The sequence below is a fragment of the Nycticebus coucang genome, chromosome 6, assembly GCF_027406575.1.
Source record: "Nycticebus coucang isolate mNycCou1 chromosome 6, mNycCou1.pri, whole genome shotgun sequence".
NCBI lineage: Eukaryota > Metazoa > Chordata > Mammalia > Primates > Lorisidae > Nycticebus > Nycticebus coucang.
The window spans coordinates 112,342,374-112,368,398 of NC_069785.1; the positions used below are offsets into that span (position 1 = coordinate 112,342,374).

At 35.8% G+C, this 26,025-nt stretch overlaps 1 protein-coding gene across 6 annotated transcripts in view; it reads left to right on the forward strand.

Annotated features, from left to right (window-relative positions):
• ATM (ATM serine/threonine kinase) overlaps window positions 1-26,025 on the forward strand; it is a 151,964-nt gene that overhangs the window by 40,198 nt on the left and 85,741 nt on the right. For all 6 annotated transcript variants that reach the window (XR_008380621.1, XM_053593919.1, XM_053593921.1 and 3 more), the window contains 13 exons: window positions 1,825-1,996; window positions 2,720-2,919; window positions 6,088-6,170; window positions 6,266-6,421; window positions 7,825-7,900; window positions 8,020-8,150; window positions 10,801-10,921; window positions 12,828-13,001; window positions 14,131-14,303; window positions 15,727-15,973; window positions 19,360-19,475; window positions 20,376-20,502; window positions 21,706-21,902. Coding sequence is in view for 5 of the 6 variants with exons in the window: in XM_053593919.1 (XP_053449894.1) it covers window positions 1,825-1,996; window positions 2,720-2,919; window positions 6,088-6,170; window positions 6,266-6,421; window positions 7,825-7,900; window positions 8,020-8,150; window positions 10,801-10,921; window positions 12,828-13,001; window positions 14,131-14,303; window positions 15,727-15,973; window positions 19,360-19,475; window positions 20,376-20,502; window positions 21,706-21,902 (1,973 nt within the window). In the remaining variant the exon portion in view is untranslated. The remainder of the gene's footprint in view (window positions 1-1,824; window positions 1,997-2,719; window positions 2,920-6,087; window positions 6,171-6,265; window positions 6,422-7,824; window positions 7,901-8,019; window positions 8,151-10,800; window positions 10,922-12,827; window positions 13,002-14,130; window positions 14,304-15,726; window positions 15,974-19,359; window positions 19,476-20,375; window positions 20,503-21,705; window positions 21,903-26,025) is intronic.

Sequence of the window (26,025 nt, forward strand, 5' to 3'; positions counted from 1 at the left end):
TCTGATGTTTGTAATAAGAATAAGAAGCAGACTGAGATTTACTTTTTCTTCAGAAGGAATGATTAGACCATGGGAAAACAGTAAATGTATTGACTTTGTATGATACTACATGTATGATTTTACTGTGTTTTGATTATGTAGAGTTTGTATGATACTCTTTAACAAAAGCTATACAAGAAAGTAAAGTACATGTCCGCATTAGGGCTGGGCACAGTGGCTCACACCTATAATCTTAGTACTCCATGAGACTGAGGCAGATGGCTTATTTGAGCTCAGGAGTACCAGACCAGCCTGAGCAAGAGCAAGATCCCGTCTCTACTAAGTAAATTGGAAAAACTAGCTGGGTGTCATGGTGGACACTGGAAGCTGAGGCAAGAGGATTGCTCAAGCCCAAGAGTTTGAGGTTGCTGTGAGCTGTGCTGACACCACTGCACTCTATCCAGGGTGACAGAGTGAGACTCTGTCTCAAAAAAAAAAAAAAAAAGTACGTATCAGTACAGTAGGCTTAGTTCTTTATGTTGACCAGTTTATTACAGTCCCTTGGGTGGTTAACTTATAGAGGTTCTGCTGTCATTTTGTTATTTAGAAAAGAACAAATGCCTTGCCAGATAAGCAGCATATTCTTATTGTGGTATATTTATTTATCTTCCATACAAATGGGCGTATGCCACTGTGCTGTGTTGTCTGGATCAGTGTCAGGCATACATAGTAGATACCGAACTATCTGTTGAGGGGAAAAAAATTCTGTAACTTGATTATTTTCATTATATGACAAATCTTGGCCATTTTTCCATGACATTATACTTATTTCATAAGCTGTATACTGCTGTACCCTGTTTGTTTTACCTATATGTATATTTTTGAGATAGGGTCATGCTTTGTCACCCAGGCTAGAGTACAGTGACATCATCATAACTCACTACAGCCCTGAACTCTTGGGTTCAAGTGATCCTCTTCCCTCAGTCTTCTGTGTAGCTGGGACTACAGGCATGCGCCACCATGCCCAGCTAATGTTTTTATTTTGCTGGTCTTGAACTCTTGACCTTAAGTCCCCATTTGGGCTCCCAAAGTGTTGGGATTTTAGGGATGAGCCACTGTGGCCAGCCTGTCCTCTATTTACATTAGAACCTCTGTAAGTTGATTATGTAAGGGAGTATAACAAGGTAGTCAACATACAAAGGTGGTCAGCATAAGGAACTTCCATTGAGTAAATATGGTGCATGTCCAGTATGTGAAAATTAGGTCAGCTTATGGAAGTGGTCAATGTAGGGAGGTGGCCAACTTTGGAGGCTCTATTGTATTTATAACTGCATGCTATTAAATATATGAGAATAGAATATATACATTTTTTAGCATATCTGCTCTTAATATTTTAAGTCATTTCTAATTTTTTGGTTACAAGGAATTCTGTAGTAAAGATGATTATACTTTTATTTTGTCTATTTGTATATGTGCCTGTGATGGATGTAGGGTAATTTCTAAGCAATGGACTTGCTTCTTCAAAAAGAATGTGAATTTTACCTTTTGATGAATATTGTCATTGTCTCCAAATAGTCATTTTAGTTGAGACTTTTCTCTAGACATTCATCAACTTTGGATGTTATAAAATTTAATATAAGAATTTTTTTCTAAGTTTTCTTGTCATTCTGTTTTATCAACATATCTTATATATCCATTTTCCTATTGTTTGATATTTAGTAGAAATCATACTGTAGTGTTTGTGTTTACATCTGAATGTTGCATTGTTTGGTTAGGTGAATTTTAGCTACAGTGTTCTTCTGAAAGAAGCCCATTTTTAAACATCTTTGCTTCTCTTCTCTGAAGGCATCTTTTATCAAAAAACCATTTGACCGTGGAGAAGTAGAATCAATGGAAGATGATACTAACAGAAATCTAATGGAGGTGGAGGATCAGTCATCCATGAATCTGTTTAATGATAATCCTGCTAGTAATGTTAATGATGCAAATGAACCTGGAGAGAGCCTAAGTATTATAGGTAAATGCATACTGATTGCTTGAGATGTCTTTTGCCTCTTTATATTGATTAGGCATTATAAAAAGTCCCGTTTAAGATTATTTCCGTCCTGTAGACTTTAAATATTTCTGATTTGTAGTTGAATGTATAAGTTTTCTATTGTTTGGAGAAATTTGGAATAATTATTAAAGAAATAAAACCATAGGATAAATTATTTTGAAAGTACAAGGCACCCATAATACCATCACTTTTTTCTATTCTCTATGGACCCTTTCAAAATTATAATCAGCATCAGCATTCAGATATGTTGTATAGCTTGCTCAACATTAATTATAAGATTAGTGTCATAAGCATTTTTTCCATGTAGCTGTTTGTTTTGATAATCATCAAACAAATCAATCACCTTTTTAGTGACTTTGCAATATTCCAGCCATGAATACCATAATTTACTTAGCCATTTTTTATTGTCAAAAATTTAGGTTTTTTATATGTCCATGTTATAATTACTGTGACAATTATCTATATAGATTTTCCATTTTTTTTTTTTACTATTTCTTGATAACAGAATTTTGGAATGAACTTTCATGAATAGTTTTGAAGCTTCTAGTGTGCAGTTAGCCTTGCTATAGTTTTGTTTTCCATGTAATTTTTCTTTCTTTGATAAAAGGGAGTATATTTTAAGTTAATAGTCAATATATGGCTATGGTGCCTCCCTTAGTATTGATGAGTGCTTTTTATTTTTAGGTGCCATGAATCCATTAGCTGAAGAATATCTGTCAAAGCAAGATCTACTCTTTTTGGACATGCTAAAGTTCTTGTGTGTGTGTGTAACTACTGCTCAGACCAATACCGTGTCATTTCGGGCAGCTGATATTCGAAGGAAATTATTAATGTTAATTGATCCTAGCACACTAGACCCTACCAAATCCCTCCATCTACATATGGTGAGTTAAGTGAAATGAAGAGGCTCTTCACTTCTGTCTAATGTTGCTGATGAGGTGTAATTGGTTGATGTGTAAGAATCATGTAGTACCTTTGAAGACTTTAAATTACCTCCTTGAGTAATGAATGTGAGACTACTTATAAAATATACTTTCTTTGAATGTGCTGTGAGAAAAAATCTTTCTTGCCACACACATACCCGTTTTTCTAAAGTATTTTGAGAGTAAATTGCGTATGTAATTCCCCTTGTACTTCAGTGTATATTTCCTAAAAACAGGGATGTGTGTCTATATAGCTACTATAATCATTAAAATCAGGAGGCTGACATTGTGGCATTGCATTTAAGTGGGAAGTCTGTTCAGTCTCCTTCAGTCTGGAGCAGTTCTTTGCTTATCCATCGTGAGGTTCATATTTTTGAATGGTACAAGTCAGTGGCTCTGCTGATGTTTCCTCATGATTAGATTTAGATTTTTGATGAACATATTATGAAAGTAATCCCTTTTCTGTCTTCATGCCATATATCTATACTACTTGTAAGTATTTTCAATTCTAAGCCACTAATACAGGGTTTATTTGTTTTTTTCTTTTTTCATATTTGTAGCTTTTCTGGCAGTAAAATAACCTGGGTTCCCACTTAACTTCAGTACATTTACTTAAATTTACTCGATAACCTTATATGTAACTAATGTCCTGACTAAGTGGGCTATCTCCTTACCCGCAGGCCTGGCGAATGTGTGGGTAGAGCCCCTGGCCCAGTGAGTAGCTGGGTGGGTATGAGGTCACATTCTCAGTTCCACCAAATTTGCAAATATACCTTTTGAGTCCCTAGTTAGAAGCTCTGATCACAGCAGATTGCAGATTGAATCTGCTGGAATTCTTGGTCATGTATCCAGCCTTGGTGAACATTTCATTGATTTCCTAGAAACAACAAAGTAGTTTGTAGTACTCTGTCTGAGCCTCTGGTTTCAGCCCTTGTAAGCACTCAAGTTAAGTCTGTAGTACTGACCAAGGGAAGTGTTATATGCTTTTCTTGAAGCTTTGATGTTTAAAGTTGCTTTAAAACACTCAGTAACTTCATACCTGCATGACTCTCATGTAAAATAATGAAAAGGATCATTAAAATTTTTTTGTTAATATCAGAAAGGGAATAGGAAATGTATTTTTCTACATACAGATAATAGGGGAAAAATCTCTTATAATTCCTTACTATAGCTTCAAAACCATTTGGCAGTTCTCTGAAACTGGCTGCTTACTTATATTAAAAACTACCTTAGTGGCCAAACAGCTCCTCTCCCTTTTTAAAATTTCAAAATATAGTGGGTGCAAGTGTTCTTGTTAGGTGGATAAATTGTATACTGCTAAAGTCAGGGTTTTTAGTGTGCCTGTCACCAAAATAGTGTACATTGTACCCAATAGGTAAGTTTTAATCTCTCACTACTGTCCTCCCCCCTTTAGCTGCCAATGTTCTTTACACTTTATGATTGTGTGTACTCATCGTTTAGCTCCCACTTACTAGTGAGAACATGGAGTGTTCGTTTTGCCATTCCTGAGATACTGCACTTTGAATAATGTTCGCTAACTTCATCCAAGTTTCTACAAATTACATTATTTCATTCCTTTTTATGGTGTATATATGGGACCTGTGTGGAACATATCCTGGCATGTGTGCGTGGGTGTCTCTGTTTTTCATAGCTAGGCACACTTCCATATAGCTCTGTGTGTGTGTGTGTGTGTGACATTTTCTTTATCTACTCATTGATTGATGAGCACTTAGGTTCATTCCATACCTTTGCCTTTCTTTTTTTAGAAAATTTTAGTTTTTGAAACAGTCTTGCTCTGTTGCTGAGGCTGGAGTGTGTGGCACAATCTTAGCTCACCGTAACCCTCTACCTCAGCTTCCTGAGTAGCTAGGACTACAGGCGCATGCTACCACGTTAGGTTAATTTTTCTTTCTTTCTTTCTTTTTTTTTTTTAGAGACAGAGTCTTACTTTATTACCCTCGGTAGAGCGCTGTGGCATCACAGCTCACAGCAACCTCCAATTCCTGGGCTTAGGCAATTCTCTTGCCTCAGCCTCTACTCCTTCCCGAGTGGCTGGGACTACCGGTGCCAGCCACAATGCCCGGCTTTTTTTTTTGTTGCAGTTTGGCCGAGGCTGGGTTCGAACTTGCCACCCTCAGTATATGGGGCTGGTGCCCTACCCACTGAGCCACAGGCGCCGCCCTAAATTTTTCTTTTTTTTTTTTTAATGCATAGAAATGAGTTCTTCCTTCTGCCTTGACTTGTTAAAGCACTGGGATTACAGGCATATGAACCACCATGGCTAGCCCCTCAAACAAACCTTTCTATCGATAGTATCATAGAGAGCCTAATAGAAAGTTATATGAAGGTGTTTGACTTCTTCCCTCTCCATAGTTATCTGTATTTTCCAAATTTCATTAATTAAATGGCTTTTGACCATTGGACTCTTATACCCAAGCATTATTTTGGGAGTCTGGGGATAGAGTTTCAGAATCTTAAGTTTTTTTTTTTTTTTTTTTTGGTTTTTGGCCAGGGCTTGGTTTGAACCCACCAGCTCTGGCATATGGGACTGGCACCCTACCCCTTTGAGCCACAGGTGCCACCGTTGCTTAAGTTTTTAATTATATTTGTGATAATAACCATTTATTGAATCCCAAAGTAGAAGCTGGACCTCTGTTTTCTGTAATTGCCCTGGGTAGAGTGCCATGATGTCATAGCTCACAGTAACCTCAAACTCATGGGCTCAAGGAATTCTTCTGCCTCAGCCTCCTGAGAACTGGGACTACAGGTGCCTGCCACCATGCCCAGATAGGTTTTTCTATTTTTAGTAGAGATGGAGCTTTGCTGTTGCTCTGGCTGCTCTCCAACTCCTGACTCAAGCAATCCACCTTCCTCGACCTTCCAGAGTGCTAGGATTAGAGATGTGAGTCACTGCGTCTGGCCATAAAGCAAGTTTTCTAGCCACTCAAGTTAAGGTCATGGTATTGGGATTTGAATTTAGCTCTGTTTGATTTCAAAGTCTTGTAACTGTATACCCTCTTAAAAATTTACAGCTGTGTATATACACATACACATACACACACACATACAGAGTTTAAAAGTAAATGATCTGTGAAAAAAGTTAATTTTTTTTTCTTCCTACCATCTTAGTATCTAGTGCTTTTAAAGGAGCTTCCTGGAGAACAGCATCACTTGCCAATAGAAGATGTTGTTGAACTTCTGAAACCACTATCGTAAGAAATTAAAACCATATGTTATCTTCATGTTAAATTTATAAAATAACTGATTGTTCCATTAAGCTTATAAAGTTAAACTTCTTCTACCACAGCAATGTGTGTTCTTTGTATCGACGTGACCAAGATGTTTGTAAAACAATTTTAAACCATGTCCTTCACGTAGTGACCAACCTAGGTCAAGGCAGTGTGGACTCTGAGAACACAAGAGATGCTCAAGGGCAGTTTCTTACAGTGATTGGAGCATTTTGGTGCGTGCATTTGGAGCATTTTTGTAGTTTTGTCTTTTCTTTTGCTATCTCTATGTCTCATAATGAAATGAATGAAAACGTTGGATTTCTACATTAGTGATTTCTTCTGATACTCCTGTGTAAGTGTATATATTTTTTAACAGTAGCAGAATGTAATTTGTGTTTCCCTTAATTGCTTAAATTCTTTTTAAGCAATCAATTAGAGTGAGAACTCATTCCCCCTTTCCATCTTCCTCTAGGACAGTTGTTCTCAACCTTCCTAATGCCGTGACCCTTTAATACAGTTCCTTATGTTCTGGTTACCCCAAACCACAAAATTATTTTCGTTGCTATTTCATAACTGTAATTTTGCTACTATTATGAATCATAATGTAAATATCTGATATGCAAGATGGTCTTAGGCAACCCCTGTGAAAGGGTCATTTGGCTCCCAAAGGGGTTGCGACCCACAGGTTGACAGCTGCTGCTCCAGGAAATTAAATTCTTTAAGCAATAAGAGAAACACAAATTATATTCTGCTACTGTTAATGCAGTGTTAAGTTTCCACATTGCTTTTTGCTTATGGCATGGCTTTCTAAACTATGTAGTGTATTTCCCTGTATATTTTGAATTACTTAATGGTTTTAGATGTGTAGTGGATAAAAATAGTGCAATAAGCCTAAATAAATCGAATTGTTCTTGTTCCCGAAATGAACAAATTGAATTTGTCAATTTGCATTGCATATTATTTTATGCGTATTTTACAGTCTGAAAAATCACATGTCTAAATCAATATGGAATATGGTTTTGAAATCTTGATATAACAACTAGAACTTAAAAGAAAATTTCTTTTTAAGCAAGTTTACTATAAAATGGTTAGGTGAAGTATGATAACCTCCCAAAAGAGCAATAATTGTGTAAAAACCAAATGACATACCTTAAAATGAACTTTCAAACTAATTTCTTTTCTGTTTTTTTTTTTTTTGAGACAGAGTCTCACTATGTCACCCTGGTGTGACAGAATGCCGTGGTGTCACAGGTCACAGCAACCTCAAACTCTTGGACTTAAGCGATTCTTTTGCCTCAAACTCTTAAGTCACTGGGACTGCACGAGCCCACCACACACAATAGCCCACCTGGCTGTTATTTTTTTTTGTGGTTGTCGTTGTTTGGCAGGCCCTGGTCGGCTCTGGTGTATGTGGCTGGTGCCCTAGCCACTGAGCTACAGGCGCCGAGCCCTAATTTCTTTTAGCTTAAATTTTTGGAAGGTGTATATGTTGTCCTATTCTAGATAAAGAATATTGAATTTAGCATGGAAAAAAATTTTGGAAGCAAGCTATAATAGCCTTAATATGTAGTGATTTTTCTGACTGAGGCTTTTATTATAATGATTGTTTGACACAGAAAATTTAATTTGATTTCAGGCATCTAACAAAGGAGAGGAAATGTACATCCTCTGTGAGAATGGCACTAGTAAAATGCCTTAAAACTTTGCTTGAGGTAAGTTATTATTAAGGTCTCCACTGAAATTTTTAGAGTGGCTTTTGTTTCAACAGACATTAATGAGTGATTTCTCTCTTCATGTTTCATATTTAACCTTCATTGTTCTTTTCCCATAGGCTGATGCTTATTCAAAATGGACTATTCTTAATGTAAAGGGAAAAGACTTTCCTGTAAATGAAGTATTTCCACAATTTCTTGCTGATGATCATCACCAAGTTCGCATGTTGGCTGCAGAGTCAATTAATAGGTAATGGGTCAAGTATTCATGAGGTGTTTGGAATGCTGCAGATGGCAGTGTGCAGCACAGTCATAGCTCACTAGCTGGGATACTAAAAATGGCTTACGCTTATTGTGCACATACTGTGCGTGGCACCTATGTTTTTCTTAATTCTGACACTACTATCACTTAGTTACTATTATTTTCTCCAATTTATAAATGAAAAGTCTGTGGCTTAAAGCAATAAAGCAACTTATGCCACAGAGCTGATAAGTTGACTTGGATGAAGAGTGTCTGCTACTATGGGAGGTATATCTCCTGTAGAGAAAATGTTTGGATATTACTGTGTTTTTATATAAGTTTATACAATGATAATTAGAACATTGTATGTTTTTGCTAATTGCAGTTATATTTACTTGAGTGAACATACAGTGAGGCACTGAAATGATTCTATCATGATGATCTTTTGTATTTTGTATTTTGAATAAATATACACTAATTTCTTAAGGACTGTGTTTTTATTACATTATCAAATTGATTTTAAAAGGCTAAACTGCAAATTTAAATTCCCCTACCTCACATTGCCTATAAATAAAGCACTTCCCTGTTCTATTTTCTCCAGCATTTATTACAAATTGAAATTGTGTGTATGTGTATACTTTTTTATTTTTTGCGACAATCTTACTGTGTTGCTCTTGGTAGACTGCTGTGGCATCACAACTCACTGCAACCTCAAACTCTTGGGCTTAAGCGATTCTCTTGCCTCAGCCTCCCAAGTAGATGGGACTACAGGCACCTGCCACAATACCCAGGTATTTTTTTGTTGTAGTTGTTGTTGTTTGGCAGGCCCAGGCAGGGTTCAAACCCACCAGCCCTGGTGCATGTGGGCAGCGCCCTAGCCGCTGAGCTTCAGGCGCCAAGCCTGAAATAGTGTATATATATATATATATATATTTGGCATCACACAGCTCACAGCAACCTCCAACTCCTGGGTTTAAGTGATTCTCTTGCCTTAGTCTCCCGAGTAGCGGGACTACAGGCGTCTGCCACAATGCCCGGCTATTTTTTTGGTTGCAATTCAGCCGGGGCTGGGTTTGAACCCGCCACCCTCAGTATTTGGGGCCAGCGCCTTACCGACTGAGCCACAGGCACCGCCCTGAAATAGTATATTTTAACACATTTACTTCCCCCTATTTCATTATGATACTGGTCCTAAAAGGGCATTGTTTTTTGCATGTTCATTACTGTATCTGTAGCACCTAAAACAATACTTGCATGTGGTAGGTGTTCAGTTACTCTTTGTAAAATAAATGAATGTATTTTAAAAAGAAATTGCATGATGCTTTTAAACCAAAGATGAAAATCATTTGAGTAATTTCACCTTTCAAATGTAAGATCACCATATTTTAACAGTCACACAAGATTTAGAACTAATGTATTTTAGCTAAAGTAATGTTTCCATGAACCGGAATTTGTATCTACTTCAGGTTTTAGAACTCTTTTCATTAAGACCATAGGATTGCTAGTGCATATGTATAGTAGTTGAAGTCCTAATTAAATTTTGTAAATTAAAAAATACCACTTATGGTAGAAGGTGATGGGGAGTCATCATTTGCAGAGATGACGTGGTGAGAGAGGAGAGAAAGGTACCAGTTTCTTTAACTATCAGCTCTCTTATGATCAAGTAGAATGAGAACTTATTCCCCTACTCATCTTCTTCGAGAAAATTAATATAACATGAGGGATCTACTGAGTGCCTCCCATTAGGCCCCATCTTCAACATTGGGGATCAAATTTCAACATGAGAGTTGAAGAGGTCAAATGTCCAAATTATAGGAGATATCTAATTTGGGGCTATTTTAATAGAAGTTAGATAAATCAGAGGAATATAAAAAATTACCCAAGTTTTGGTTAATAAAGAAGCATAAATGGTAAAATTTATTGAAGAGTTATAATTAGGCTGGGTATGGTGGCTCATGCCTGTAATCCCAACACTTTGGGAGGCCAAGGTGGGAGAATTGCTTGTGGCTAGGAGTTCAAGACCAGCCTGGGCAACATAATAAGATCTTGTCTCCAAAATTTTTAAAAAATTAGCTGATCATGGTGTCATATGCTTATAGTCACAGCTACTCTGGAGGCTGAGTAGGGAGGCTCACTTGAACCTAGAATTTCAAGTCTGCACTGAGCTGTGATTGCGCCATAGGACTCTAGCCAGTGGAGTTGAGACCCTTTCTCAAGGAAAAAAAAAAAAAACGGATTATCCTTAACTATATGGATAATATGCAAAAGGCACTGATCAGCTTTTCTCCATCTCCTAAAACAAAATTTAAATGGAACATCAAGGCATTAAGCTGCTTATTTTCAGGGCAATTAAATATTAGCGCAGGTTGACGTAAGAGTCTGTGGACTCTTGAGTTTGGCCAGAAAACATAAATTGTCAGCATAGTTTGAATTCATTGCTGTTCAAATTTGTACAATAGTTAAAAGATCTTTTGGTACCCTTTTCAATTCTAGGAGAAGATGGATTCTTTTTTAAAGACCATACTGCTAAACAGTTGGTCTGAACCTCTTTAAATGGACTAGATTTTATTAATCTTAAAAAGACAGTTGGTTGATAGTATTTTAGTGTATCTCATGGTGCGATTTATTGTTATTTTCCTTTTTTTTTTTTTTTTTAAAGATTATTCCTGGATATGAAGCAAGGCGATTCTTCCAGGTTATTGAAGGCACTTCCTTGGAAGCTTCAGCAAGCAGCTTTTGAAAATGCATACTTGATAGCTCTGGAAGGAATAAAAGAAGTGGTAATTAGAATAATGCATATTTGCTTTTATATGCTTGCCATTAATATGTTACATTTTAATATTACTTTGCCAAATTTGACCCAGGACAGTTTGTATCCTCTATGAATGGAATGAAATTGGCTTGGTGCCTATAGCTCAGCATCTAGGGTGCCAGCCACATACACTGGGGCTGGTGGGTTCGAACCCGGCCCAGGCCTGCCAAACAATGACAACCACTACAAAACAACGTAGCTGGGCGTTGTGACAGGCGCCTGTAGTCCCAGTTAGATGGGAGGCTGAAGCAAGAGAATCGCTTGAACTCAAGGGTTTGAGGTTGCTGTGAGCTGTGACACCGTGGCACTTGACCTGGGGCAACATAGTAAGACTCTGTGTCCCCCACCACCTCCAAAAAAAGAATTGAATGAAAATGTATTATTTATACATCAGAATGGCTCAAATCAGAGCAATTTCTTTTGGTTCAACTTAATAAGTAGCATTTTTATGGGGAAAATTAAAATTTTAGCTGTGTTTTTATGGGTGTATAAGTGGCTTTTTTATATAAAAAATCCTTTTGTGTCAGATCTGATTAAAAGCTAAGTAAAGGAACAATGGGAAGAAATGGATTGAAAAGGAGATTCTTACACAGTATAAATTATTTGTGGTCTTTTTTAATGAAGCTTGTGATTTTCATATTTCTTTGTGAAATATTTTTTTCTTAGAGTGGTGAAACTTATTTAGTGGATTTATTAATTTATTTATGCCCTTGTTTCTTAGAAGGATTTGAAGTGTTAAACAAAATGACTGTCAAATCATAGGAGGGAACTGTTAAGTACAATTAGGTGAAAGAATGTGAACTTAGAAAACGATTTAAAAATTTAGATTGGAAAAGATGAGTGTAATTAAATTTAATAGAGAGATTAATATATATTATATCTTGTATATGAGCCCATTATCTGTACAAAGGGAAAATACTGACCTGTAGTAATTCATTTAGAAAAAGACCAGAGAGGTTTTACATCTTGAGATCATACAATATGAATCATACAATATGAATCTTGAGATCATACAATATGTTTTTATACAGTTATAAAAACAAACTCTATCATCTACTTCATTAACAAAAACATATTTTCAGGAACAAAGTTGATAAAATAACTTGGATTTTCTATACAAGAAGTCAGCCAGAATGTTTTACTTGGTTTTGAGTAAAAGATTTTTAACCAGGTTGTTATGGAGTACTTAGATCTGTCTTGCATATATACAAGGAATAGTTGAAGGAATTAACTTAGTGGGAAACTCATGACTGTTTTCAAATACATCAATGATTGTCATTTCCAAAACCAATTAGTCCTTACTGTTTCCTAAATTGAAAGACAGAACTAGGAATGATTAGCATGTTTTTTAAATGTGAAGAGAAATGTCTATCTAATATAGCTACTCAAAAGATACAGATATCTGTTGGGATGTTACAATTAATATTTAAACTAGGTGCATACATCATTTTAATTTCAAGATTTTATTGTTCCTTTTAATAATAGTATATATGATAACATTTTTTAAAGTATAAAGAGCTGTACATTAAGACATCTTAATTATAAAAAACATGTTAGGCATTATCCTTGGTAGTTGAAGAGGAGCTTTTAATTGCTTGCACTCTTCTTTTTTGCAGTTTCTTTCTTTTTTCTGTAAGATAACTTTATACCACACTGAAATGGTTTCTTTTGGAAATATTTTCTGTAAGATTTTAAGAACAATTTTTCCAACTTTAGAAAACCTGTATTTTCTCAAAATTGCTACTCTTAGCTCCATCACTGGAGGATTTAGAACTGTTTAACAGGGTCCTTAGTAGTTCATTGATTTTAGCCTGATTGGTTCATTTGTAATACTTAAATATTTTCATTACATTATTGTTTTAAATATTTTTAAGTCCCACAGTGCTGAGAATGATCAACTTTTGGATGAGATTTATAATAGAAAATCTGTTTTACTGATGTTGATAGCTGTGATTTTATACTATAGCCCTATTTGTGAAAAACAGGCTTTGTTTGCCTTATGCAAATCTGTGAAAGAGAATGGATTAGAATCCCACCTTGTGAAAAAGGTATGTGTGGATGAATAGTTTTTATTATAATCTTCATTGGGTAACTTTTAAACAGTTAAAAAGGTTAAAGCTAGATTTTTATGGTGGTACTTAAGACTTGGAAACAGTTTTACTTTTTATATTGGGAATATTGGAAAGCAGTTATAATCACTCATTAAATGGTATGTTTATTTTCATGCAGTATCATTTCTGATCTCCAGTCAGACACATTAGCCATTGTATCACTGACCCACACCCTGTTTCTTACATTCAGTTTAAGAGCATTTCACAAGGCATTCATTGAACTAACAAGGATGGATAACTTGTATACCACACAGACCAGGCCCTCTGGAATAGTGTTTATTGAGAGAAACACATGGAGACAAGAGCAGCACAGGTGCTTTATTCAATAGATTCTGGGGAAGCACAGTGGGATGTAGGAGGGCTAGAAGTCGAATTTTAGGGCTGTGAAACTTTTAAGTTAGGTTATTTAGGGGAAGAAGACTGGGGTCCAAGTCTTGTAGTTATATCAGCACCATATTGTAGAATCTTGACCCCCACTGTTCCACCACCCACCTCAGCATTCATGGTTTGGAAAGTTCTAGGCCTTTCCATCACAGATTTTTATATGATAAAATCAGCAGTGAATTAGTGTGCTGATGACAGTTAACATCCTACCAGCATGGCTTCTATGGAGCTTGGTAGCAAGCCGTTGTAGCAAGCTGATCTGAGCCAAGTTAACCTGTCTCCTCTCAGTATTAAAATAAGGGTTGTTTTTTTAAAAGTATGCAGTTATGCTTTCTAATTGGATTTTTCTTCATTGGGGTTTTCTTATTTGGATTTAAGAATGGGAAGAATAATTTTATATTAAATATAATCAAGGGTTGGAAACCCTTGACATATTTTTATGTTCTTATTCATTTAACATTTATTAAGGGCTTGCTATGTGCCACATACTGTGCTAGTAATATTAGATACATTTTCCCATTTATTATCCCCATCTGATAGGTGAGGAAATCAAGGTATACAAAAGTTAATTGAATGCTTCAAGGTTATATTGTAAATAATAAAAGGATTTAAGTGACTAAAACGTTTTTTTAAAAATTTCTTTTGTTTTCTTAACACAATGACTTCTGTTTGGTTTGTGTAGGTTTTAGAGAAAATTTCTGAAACTTTTGGATATAGACATTTAGAAGACTTCATGGCTTCTCATTTAGATTATCTGGTTTTGGAATGGCTAAATCTTCAAGATCCTGATGAATATAGCTTATCTTCTTTTCCTTTTATTTTATTAAACTACACAAAAGTCGAAGATTTCTATAGGTAGGTCTATAAATGACGTATGTAAAATATGTTTAATTTAAAATTAGTTGATGTTTGTCAGTTCACCACAGTGCATGGATGCGGATGTGGGAGGCTACGTAGTGTGAAGACAGACGGCTTGTTTTAGTGAGAATGTATTAATGTGAGTCACTAGATCTAGTGTTTGGTCCTAATATCAATAACTAGCTATTTGACTTTGTGCAAGCCATATAAACACTCTCTATGTCTTGATTATTTAAAGTGTGGGAGTTAAGATGAGATCTTTAAGATCCCTTTCATTTTTAATATTTGATAATCTTTTTTGGGGGGGGAAATCAAAGATAATGACTAGTGAGTAGCTGGTTATTTCTACCCTGTTTTTATTTTCTATTGCTTGACTATAGGCTATTTAATCATTATTTCTATTATATTTAGAAGTTTAATGTAAGAGTTTATTTTGCTGCCTTTAACTCTACAGAAGAAAATTTTGAAAATGGAGAGGTTGAAACAACTAAAGAGTGAGTCTGGTTATCAGGGTAGATTGGAAGGCATCTAATATTTGTTGAACATGCTTTGTGCTAGGGATTTTGCTAGGCATCTCACATGGAGTTGTATCACAAATGAGTTTCAGGTGTTCATAGCAGAGCTTTCTAATTATAGTAGTTATAGGTAGATAGTTGCCTTTTTTTTTTTTTTTTTTTTGCAGTTTTTGGCCAGGGCTGGGTTTGAGCCCGCCACCTCCGGCATATGGGGCTGGTGCCCTACTCCTTTGAGCCACAGGCGCCGCCCAATAGTTGCCTTTAAGAAGGTTATTCCTACAGAAGTAAATTTAATACTCCTTACAGTTTATTCACCTTGGCAAGAACAATACGGTTGTTCTATATATGATCAGGATTAGTTCCAGGACATAATATCCCACCCCCATATACCCAAATTAGCACATATTCAAGTCCCCAAGTTGTCCCTGCACAACTCACGTATGGGAAAAGTTAGCCCTTTGTGTACTTGAGTTTCACATTCCATGAATACTGTTTTTCAATCTATGTTTGGTTGAAAAATACCCATGTGTGAGTGGACTCGTGCAAGTTGTTTGCAGTTCAACTTAATTATGTTTGTTTTTTTATTATAAATTTCATTTATAATTTATTTGAATTATAAAATTTTATGTGAACTGATTATACAAAAGAAATATATAGTCAAGTCCTTATTTTTTTATTACATAATTAGGGTGACATATTCTAAGCTCTCTATTTTTTTTAGTGTGAGTGTTTAGAACTTAATTATATTTTTCCATTTATAAAATTAAAGTATGCTTAATGATTCAGATAAAGTGATGCTATAATGCCGACTGTATCAAACCATTTTATTTTTTAAAGAACTAGATTATAAAATTATATTTTGAAAAGTTACATATAACTTTTATTTTAAATTTTTGTATCTTTAGATCTTGTTATAAAGTTTTAATTCCACATTTGGTAATTAGAAGTCATTTTGATGAAGTGAAGTCTATTGCGAATCAGATTCAGGAGGACTGGAAAAGCCTTCTAATAGACTGCTTTCCAAAGATTCTTGTAAATATTCTTCCTTATTTTGCCTATGAGTGTTCAGAAGACAGTGGAATGGCACAGCAAAGAGAGACTGCTAGCAAGGTCTATGATATGCTCAAAAGTGAAAACTTATTGGGAAAACAGGTATGGCTTCACAACTTTTACCTACTTTTTCTTCCTTAATTGATCTGAGATGTAAAATTTAGGTTTTACGTCTGTTTATTCTTACTTACACAGTTGAACTTAGCTTGTGGTAATGACAATGTAGCATAACCAACCCATGAATATTTTTCGTTATCTGGTGTTCTCTTCTTTTAATTGGTGCTTAAATAAGTGGAAGTGTTTTTAATCAGAGTAACCAGAAAATATTTTCGAATACTTTTATTACTTTTGCCTTTTTAAAATTTATTTTAATGGCTAGTAATATTGAATATTACATATTACAACATGTCATACAAACTTGTTACATTCAAGTAATACTGAACAATGTATAGAAAATCTGCTCTCTGTCTTCATTCTCACCAATCTTTCCACTTTTTTTTTTTTTAAATTTTAAGTAAATTTATTTCAGGTTAAGGTGAGGGTAGAAGCAACCAGGTCAAAATATTTGATTTTAGGAGGTAGAGTTCATCTTGTGGTTGTGCCCCACATACAAAAGGTGTGCCAACCTCAAACCCCCCCCCCCCCAATTTGTTCAGTGAGAGCACCTTACCCCCCATCCCCTTACCCCTACCCCCAACTTCAATTGAAATGAGTTTCTATCCTATTTGGGCATGCATTGGATCATTTACTGGCTTCATATTAGTATTGAATATGTTAGACATTTGCTTTTCCATTCTTGTGATAACTTTACTAAGAAGAATGTGTTTCAACTTCATCCAGGATATTAAAAAAGATGTGAAGTCACCGTCTTTTTTTATGGCTGAATAGTATTCCACAGTGTACATGTACTACAATTTGTTAAACCATTCCTGGGTTGGTGGACATTTAGGTTGTTTCCACATTTTGGCGATTGTAAATTGAACTGCGATAAACAGTTTAGTGCAGATGTTCTTATGGTAAAATGATTTTGTCTTCTGGGTAGATGCCCACTAGTGGGATTGGAAGGTCAAATGGAGATCTAATTGAGATCTTTGCGGATTCTCCATTTTTCTTTCCAAAGAGGCTTTATGAGTTTGTAGTCCCCCAACAGTGTAAAAGTGTTCCCCTCTCCACATCCATGCCCTCAGCATCTATAGCTTTGGGACTTGCTGATGTGGGCTAATTTTTTTTTTTTTTTTTTATTTGAGACAGAGCCTCAAGCTGTTGCCCTGGGTAGAGTGCTATGGCATCACAGCTCACAGCAACTTCTAACTCCTGGGCTTACGCAATTCTCTTGCCTCGGCCTCCCAAGTAGCTAGATGTGGGCTAATCTTAACTGGGGTTAGGTGATATCTCAGGCTGGCCACTTTTCAAGGAAAAGTACCATCCCAATTTCCCATATCCTGCTTTTTTTCATGGCACTTCTTACCTTCTAACATGATATAATTTACTTCTCAATTATGTTAATTGTTTATTATCGTTCTTCTTCACTATAACATAGGTAGTGTTAAGGTGGGGGTTTTGTCTTTTTTTGGCCAATGCATCTCAACCACTTGTTATATTTTGGGTACTCATTAAGTATTTGTTAGAGAAGGAGTCAAGTCAAGAGGGATCTAATAACCTTTGTTTGCTTTATAATAATGTACATACATCCAAAATTATTTGAGGCAATTTACATTGAAACACAGAATTTTTTTTAAGGTTAAAAAAGGTTTGTTCACTCCAAATTTGTTTATGATTTGTTTTAGATGTGAGGGCTGATTAACTAAACTTGGTTAATGTTATAAACCAAAGTTAATAACCTGTTAATGTTAGAATTACAATTGGATAAACTTCCAGAGACTTTCTACTTTCCTAGTTACATATACTGAACCAAGAAATGGAGCATTGAGTCCTTTAGTTGCTTAGGTGGAACCATTCAGAACTGGTTGTAAGTCTGTAGTCTGGAGGCTAATAATTTCTTAGCTCTGTAGTTAAAGACTTGAGCTAAATTTTTGCTAGTTTCAATTTCATTTAGCATTAAGTTTAGGTTATAACTTAATTTTTTGGTTCTCCAATATATGCTTTCCTTGAATCAATCTTGTAGGTGTGTTAGTACAACTAATGTCAGTCTTTGAGTCTTCTAAATCTGTCAGTTGTTGAATTCATAAAATATTTATGGTTTGCAAGATTGTTTAGCTATACATAGACATTTGAACAATTTATGTGTATCTTAGCTAAATCAGGGTTATTATAGAATCATATGAAACTAAGAAAGTCAGTTATAATATGCAAGGGAACTCAATTTTTTCTCTGCTATTAATAAAATTTGGCCAGTTTTTCCTCATTTATTTTGGACATATTTGGAATGAGGCTGAATTTTAAAAGGACTGACACCTTGGAGATGATGTCATGGACAACTGATGAGTAAGCCCAAGAGAAAGGCTAGGATCTTCACATTAGGTTTCTTTTTTTTGGCCGGGGCTGGGTTTGAACCCGCCACCTTCCACATATGGGGCTGGTGCCCTACTCCTTTGAGCTACAGGCGCTGCCCCCACATTAGGCTTATTTTGTTGCCTTCTAAAATATTTTTTGTTATGAGAAAGTACATTTTTTGAACTTCCTTATGCATCAAGTAAATTAGCCATTTGCTTTTTAGTTTACAACCCTGTAATTCCTTATTTGCAAAGTTAATAAGTCCACCTTTAAAACTGTACAGTTCTCATTCATTTGGCTAAACTGTAACATAGGAAACTTTTTTTTTTTTTTTCCTTTCGCAGTTTTTGGCTGGGGCTGGGCTTGAACCCGCCACCTCTGGCCTATGGGGCCGGCCTCCTACTCCTTTGAGCCACAGGCGCCGCCCCTCATTCTTTATATTTAGAGAATTTATGTCCTTTGTGGAGCTATAGTGGGAAGCAGATTGATGAAAAGTCTGTGTCTGTGGGAGAGGACTTTAGTCTATAATTGATGAAAGGGGATATGTGTAACAGCTGTCCTCAGAATTTAGAATGTCATTTTAGCAGTCTGGGAAGAAAACAGAAAATCAGGAAACAAAATGGGGGGTTCTTCCCAGTGAAGTTCTACAAGTGAGGCCTAGTTCCCAAATAAGTCAAGAATAAAATGCAGATTGAGGAGCTGTAGATATGTGTGGGGAATTTGGTTGGTGGGAGAATTATCAGGTTCAGTAATTTAAAGCTAGATCTGAAGTTTTAATTATAATGGTTTTTTAAAATTAAAGAGTTTGATTAAGTGGACCTTATTTGGTATGATTTCCCTACATTTTCCTATCAGTCTGTATATCAGTCAGCATATGATAAAAAGGTAGAGTTACCTTGGAGATTTTAGCCTTTGGTCATTTGTTTTATAGTCACTGAGTGATTTTGGAAATAGGCAATAACATAAGCCTTTTGAACTGTCTTAAAGGTCATATACAAAAATATTAAGTATATTTTAATTTCATGTCCTTGCAGATTGATCATTTATTCATTAGTAATTTACCGGAGATTGTGGTGGAGTTATTGATGACATTACATGAACCAGCAAATTCTGGTGCCGGCCAGAGCACTGACTTCTCTGACTTTTTGAGGTATGCACATTTTAAACTTAGAGAATTAGCTGCTGCAACTTCACAAGTTCCTAAGGAAGTTTATTGGTTGATACCTTCAAGTGTCTGTTTCAATTTTTAGACTTGTACTCTTTTCTAGAAGTTTGTTTCTTTAAAAACAGCCACATTTTAATTAAGGTAATTTTCCATCTTCTTTTACTGCGACTTCCCCACAGTAATTACTCTTTCAAGTTGACCAATTTTTTTGCAAATCCAATAGCCTTTCTTCTTAATCTTTCTGTAATGTTTGAGCATTGTGCCATTTATTATCTTTTGACTTTTTTTTCTTCCTGCATGTTATGCCTGGTTCTTCTTATCTGTAACTTGCCTTTTTAGATTACCTTTTCTTTATTATGCTTCTTAGGTATACAATTTAATTTGGATGTGAAACTCCCTTAGTTGTATATGAATGTTAGAGTATTTTATTTTCCCAGCTTAATTGTAAGCTACTTAAAAGTACCATTTACTTTTTTTTGTACTGTTGCAGGCATTTAAAATAGTAATAATATATACCAGCGTACTTTCACATATATATATAATTTCATTCATGTCTAAAATTTTAGTGATTTTAAGCACTAGCATAGAGCTTTAATTCAGACCTGAAGTGATATAGTACTAAAGTTTGTTTGTGGAGCTGCCAATAACTTTATGAAAGATTGAGGAGGATTTAATTGTAGAAGGTGAAATATATTTAGATATCCTGATGGATATGGACTGTGATATGTCATTTGTGATATTGTTAAAAGTATAGTTTTTCAGTTTAAAATTTGGGCATTATTATCACTTAAATTGTGCTTTAGAAGTTCACTGGTTTCTCAACAAAATCTGTTCTTGACAATTTTGTTCTGAAAATGATTATTGCATTTTTCCTCACTCTTTTAGGGATTTGGATCCTGCTCCTAATCCACCTCATTTTCCATCACATGTGATTAAAGCAACATTTGCCTATATCAGCAATTGTCATAAAACTAAGTTTAAAAGCATTCTAGAAATTCTTTCCAAAAGCCCTGTAAGTATATGTGACTAGTATAATAATGGAAGAGAAAATTCCTTCTTTTTTAGCTAGAAAATCTGATTAAGTACATTTTTTTTTTTTTTTTTTGAGACAGAGTCTTACTTTGTCACGGTCCACAGAGTGCTATGGCATCATAGCTCACAGCAACCTCCAACTCTTGGGCTCAAGTGATTCTCTTGCCTCAGCCTTCCAAGTAGCTACCCTGTTTTCCCGAAAATAAGACCTACTTACAGGAAAGATAAGATGTCCCCTGAAAATAAGACCTAGCGCATCTTTGAGAGCACACCTTAAAATAAGACACTGTCTTATTTTTGGGGAAACAGGGTAGGACTATAAGCGCCCGCCACAATGCCTGGCTGTTTTTAGAGACAGGGTCTCACTCTTGCTCAGGCTGTTACTTGCACCTGTGAGCTCAGGCAATCCACGTGCCTTAGCCTTCCATAGTGCTAGGATGACAGGTGTGAGCCACTATGCCTGGCCTGATTAAGTATATCTTAAAGAGGGAAAGTAAAGAAATGAAAAGTTTATCTGAATCATTTAAAAAGAAGAACACTCATTTATAAGTTTATACCTTGGTATTTTGGTTGTCAGTGTTAATTGAAATATGTTACACATAAGGCCAGAATTTCGTGATACTTTAGTCATTCATTAGGTCTGGGAATATATTTACTTTTTCATAAGAACACTCTAATTAATTATAGCTTACTATCTGAAAACTAAATTGGCAGTAATTTATTTTTTACTTTTTATTTTTAACTATGTCTATGTGGTGAGTCAGGTTAATCAGTAGGTATAAGCAAAATTTCTTGTAGGTATAAGCAAAATTTTGGCAGTAATTTTAAGATAATCATTTAAAAAAGTTTGTTGCTTTTTGCTTTGAAGTAATTATAGATTCACAGGACCTTACAAGAGAAAAGGAAACAAAGAGGCAAGGAGGTCCCCTGTGTACCTTTCACTGAGTTTCATCCTGGTGAGATCTTGTGTATATATCACTGCAGCACAATATTACAACCAGGAAATTGATCTTGGTGCAATGTAGAGAGCTAAGTTAGTAATTTTCTTAAGGAAATATTTTGCATTTGATAACAAACTCAAATCTAAATTCTGCTGTTTAGTTATTTGAAGTGTAAAATGTATGTATTATAGCTGAGTATATGTGGTTAGACAAGTTTTACTAAATGTATATTTATTTTCTAGGATTCCTATCAGAAAATTCTTCTAGCCATATGTGAGCAAGCAGAGACAAATAATGTTTATAAAAAGCACAGAATTCTTAAAATATATCATCTATTTGTTAGTTTATTACTGAAAGATATAAAAACTGGCTTAGGAGGAGCTTGGGCCTTTGTTCTTCGAGATGTTATTTACACTTTGATTCACTATATCAACAAAAGGTAAATAATATATTTGGACCAATATATATACTATTTTTCTGTCCTTTCTTTTAACTGAAAATGTATATGCTTCTAAGAGATAGACTCCAGAGTATTGCCTTCTGAGTTTTGCTTTATAATGTCTCGTGTATCTACCTATTAGTTTTTTTAAAATTATACTACTACTTCTCCAACTTTAGAAATCTTACATGCAGCCAGACATGGTGACTTACTCCTGTAATCCAGTAACTTGAAAGGGAAGTGGAGAGATTACTTGAGGCCAGGAGTTTGAGACCAGCCTGGGCAGCATTGTGAGACCCCATCTGTTAAGAATCTAAGAATCTTCAACATTTTAAAACAAATATGTAACCTCAGCACTTTGAGAAGCCAAGGTGGACAGATTGCCTGAGCTCATGAGTTCAAGACCAGCCTGAGCAAGAAGGAGACCGTCTCTAAAAATAGCCGAGCGTTGCGGCTGGTGCCTACAGTCCTAGATACTTGGGAGGTTGAGGCAAGAGAATCACTTGAGCCCCAGAGTTAGAGGTTGCTGTGAGCTGTGACGCCATGGCGGTCTATGGAGGGTGACAAAGTGAGACTCCGTTTCAAAAAAAAAAAAGTAAAACAAATATTCTAGCTATTGGTGGCCTCAAATAAATATGCTATTATAGAATAGGGATTGTTCTTGGGTGTTTTTCATTGTCATTAATTACATTTCCAGTGTTTTACAACCCTTAGCCCATGCATTTCCAGGATTTTGGAGAGTCTAATCTGCTTTCTGTTTCAATAAATTTGCCTATCCTGGGTATTTCATATAAGTCGAATTATGCAGTATTTGTACTTTTGTGTCTAGCTTGCTTCACTTAGCAGAATGTCTTCAGGGTTTGTGTTGTAGCAGGTGTTAGAACTTCATTTTTTAACAGATGAATAATACTCTATCGTATGTGCTTATCTATCAGATAATGAACACTTGAATGTTTCTACCTGTGGCTGTCATGAATGATGCTGCAGTGTCTATTGACACACACGTCTGCTTACGTCCCTAATTCGAGTTCCTTTGGTATACCTAGGAGTAGCATTGGTAGGTCATATAGTAATTTTCCGCTGAGCTTTTTCAGGAACCATCAAACTATTTTCCATAATAACTGCACCATTTTACATTTTGTCTGCAGTGTAGAAAGGTTCCAACTTCTTGACCTGTGCCTCTTATTTTCTGTTTATTTTAGCTATCTTGGTAGATGAGAGAAAATATCTCATCTTTTGATTTTACATTTATCCAATGACTAATGATGTTGAACATCTCTTTTGTTTGTTTGATTGTTTTGTTTGTTTTGTTTTTTCAAAAGATAGGATCTACTCTGTAACCCAGGCTGGAGTACCTTGGCGCAATAATTTGGCTCTAGCAGTCCTCTTGCCTCACCCTCCTAAGTAGCTGAGCCTTTAGGCATGTGGTACCACATTGGCTATTTTTTAATTTTTTCTTTTTTTCTTTTTTTTTTTTTTGTAGAGACAGAGTCACACTTTATGGCCCTCGGTAGAGTGCCGTGGCCTCACGCAGCTCACAGCAACCTCCAACTCCTGGGCTTAGGCGATTCTCTTGCCTCAGCCTCCCGAGTAGCTGGGACTACAGGCACCCGCCACAATGCCCGGCTATTTTTTTGGTTGCAGTTTGGCCGGGGCCAAGTTTGAACCCACCACCCTCGGTATATGGGGCTGGTGCCTTACCGACTGAGCCAGGCGCCACCCTATTTTTTAATTTTTTATAGAGACTTGGTCTTGCTATATTGCTTTGGCTGATCTCAAATTCCTGGCCTCAAGTGATCTTCCTGCCTCAGCCTCCCAGAGTGCTGGGATTACAGGCATGAGCCACCATAATGAATACTTTTAATGCATTTATTGACCATTGGTGTATCTTCTTTGGAGAAATGTCTATTCTGGTTTTTTGCCCATTTAAAAAATTAGGTTGTTCATTATTCTTGAGCTCTAGGAGCTCTATGTGAATGTATTTTTTTATTTGAGACAGAGTCTCACTATGTCGCCTTTGGTAGAGTGCTGTGGTATCACAGCTCACAGCAAACTTAAACTTTTGGGCTTAAGTGATTCTCTTGCCTCAGCCTCCCAAGTGGCTGGGACTATGGGTGCCCACCACAACGAGGGGTGGAGCAAGGAAGAGCAGAGAGAGGGAAGGAGGGAGGGGGTTGGGGCCTTGGTGTGTGCCACACCTTTTGGGGGCAAGACACAATTGCAAGAGGGACTTTGCCTAATAAATGCAATCAGTGTAATCTGGTTTATTGTACCCACAATGAATCCCCAACAATAAAAAAAAAAATATTGACTTTTCACCTTCTTGGTAATGTCTTTTGGTGCCCAAGTTTTAAATTTTGATTAAGTTCAATTTGTCTTTTTTTGGTATCATCTGTAAGAATCCACTGTCAAATGGTCATGAAGATTTATCATTATGTTTTATTCTGAGATTTTAGCTCCTATAGTTAGATCATTCATTGGTTTAGATCAACTTAATTTTTCTATATGGTATGAGGTAGAGGGTCTAGCTTCATTCTCTTGCATGTGGAAATCTAACGTCCTAGCACCATTTGAACAGACTATTCTTTCAGCATGGAGTAGTTTAGTATGCTTGTCAAAAATCAGTCAGTATTTCTGGACTCTTCAATTCTATGCTGCCACCACACTGTTTTTATTGCTGTAGTTTTATAATAAATTTTGAAAACAGGAAATCTTCCAACTTTGTTTTTTTAAAGATTGTTTTGGTTTATGGGGACCCCTGCAGTTCTGGATGAATTTTATGATCAACTTTCCCATTTTGGCAAAAAAATCTGTTGGAATTTCTATTGGGATTGTCATTGAATCTGTAGATTACTTGGGTAGTGTTATCATCGTAATGTCATCTTCCATACCATGAAACGTATCCTATGTTATTTGGATCTTCTTTAATTTCTTTCCATAGCACTTTGTAGTTTTCAGGTTATAAATCTTTCACATTCTTGTTTACATTTATTCCTAGATAATTCTTTTAGATGCTATTTTAAGTAGAATTGGTTCATTTCCTTTTTGGATTACTGTATTTGTTGTATAGAACCTGCTGACTTTTGTGTGTTGGTCATGTTACCTGCAACTTAATTGAATTGGTACATTCTAGTAGCTTTCATTTGAATTCTTTGGGAGTTTCTGTGTATTATATATACAGGGTCAGGTCATATGTGACTAGAGATAATTTTTCCTCTTCTTTTCCAGTTTTCATGCCCTTTTTTCCTTTTTCTTATTGCTATGGCTAGAACTTAAGTGCAATGTTGAATAGCAGTGGTGAAAGAGGGCATTCCTTATCTTGTTCTGAATGTTAGGGGAAAGCTTTCTGTTGTTCACTGCTAACTATGATGCTTGCTATGACTTTTTCATAAATTCCCATTATTATGTTGAGGAAGCTCGTTCCTATTCTTATTTTTCTAAGAGTTTTTATCATGAAAGGGTGTTGAGTTTTGTCAAATGTCTTTTCTGTGCCTATTGAGATAATGTAGCTTTTTCCTTCATTGTATTTATGTGATGTATTACATGGATCGGTTTTTCTTATATTGAAACATGCTTAGATTCCTAGAATAAATCCCACTTAGTCATGGTGTATAATTCTTTTAGTACAGTAGTCCCCAAACTTTCTGGCACCAGGAATTGATTTCATGGAAGACAGTTTTTTTGTGACTGGGGGTTGTGGTGGTGTTATTTTGGGATGATTAAGCACATTACATTTATTGTGCACTATTTTTGCAGAATAAGTGAGTGGTGTGAAGTGGGTATGAATACAGTGGAGCTTTGCTCACTTGCCTGCTGCTCAGCTCCTGCTGTGCAGCCTGATTCCTAACAGGTCATGGGCTGGTATCAGTCTGTTGCCTGGTGGGTGGGGGGGCATTGAGGGCATTGGGGACCACAACTTTAATATACTATTAGATTTGTTTGCTGGTATTTTGTTGAGTTTTGCATCATATTCATAATCTGTATTGGCTATTGTAATTTTTTGGTGGTATCTCTATCTCTGGTGTCAGGGAAATGCCGGTCTCATAGAATAAGTTAAGAAGTGTTCCCTCCTTTTATAATGTTGGAAAGATCAGTATTAATTCTTCCTTAAATACAAAATGTA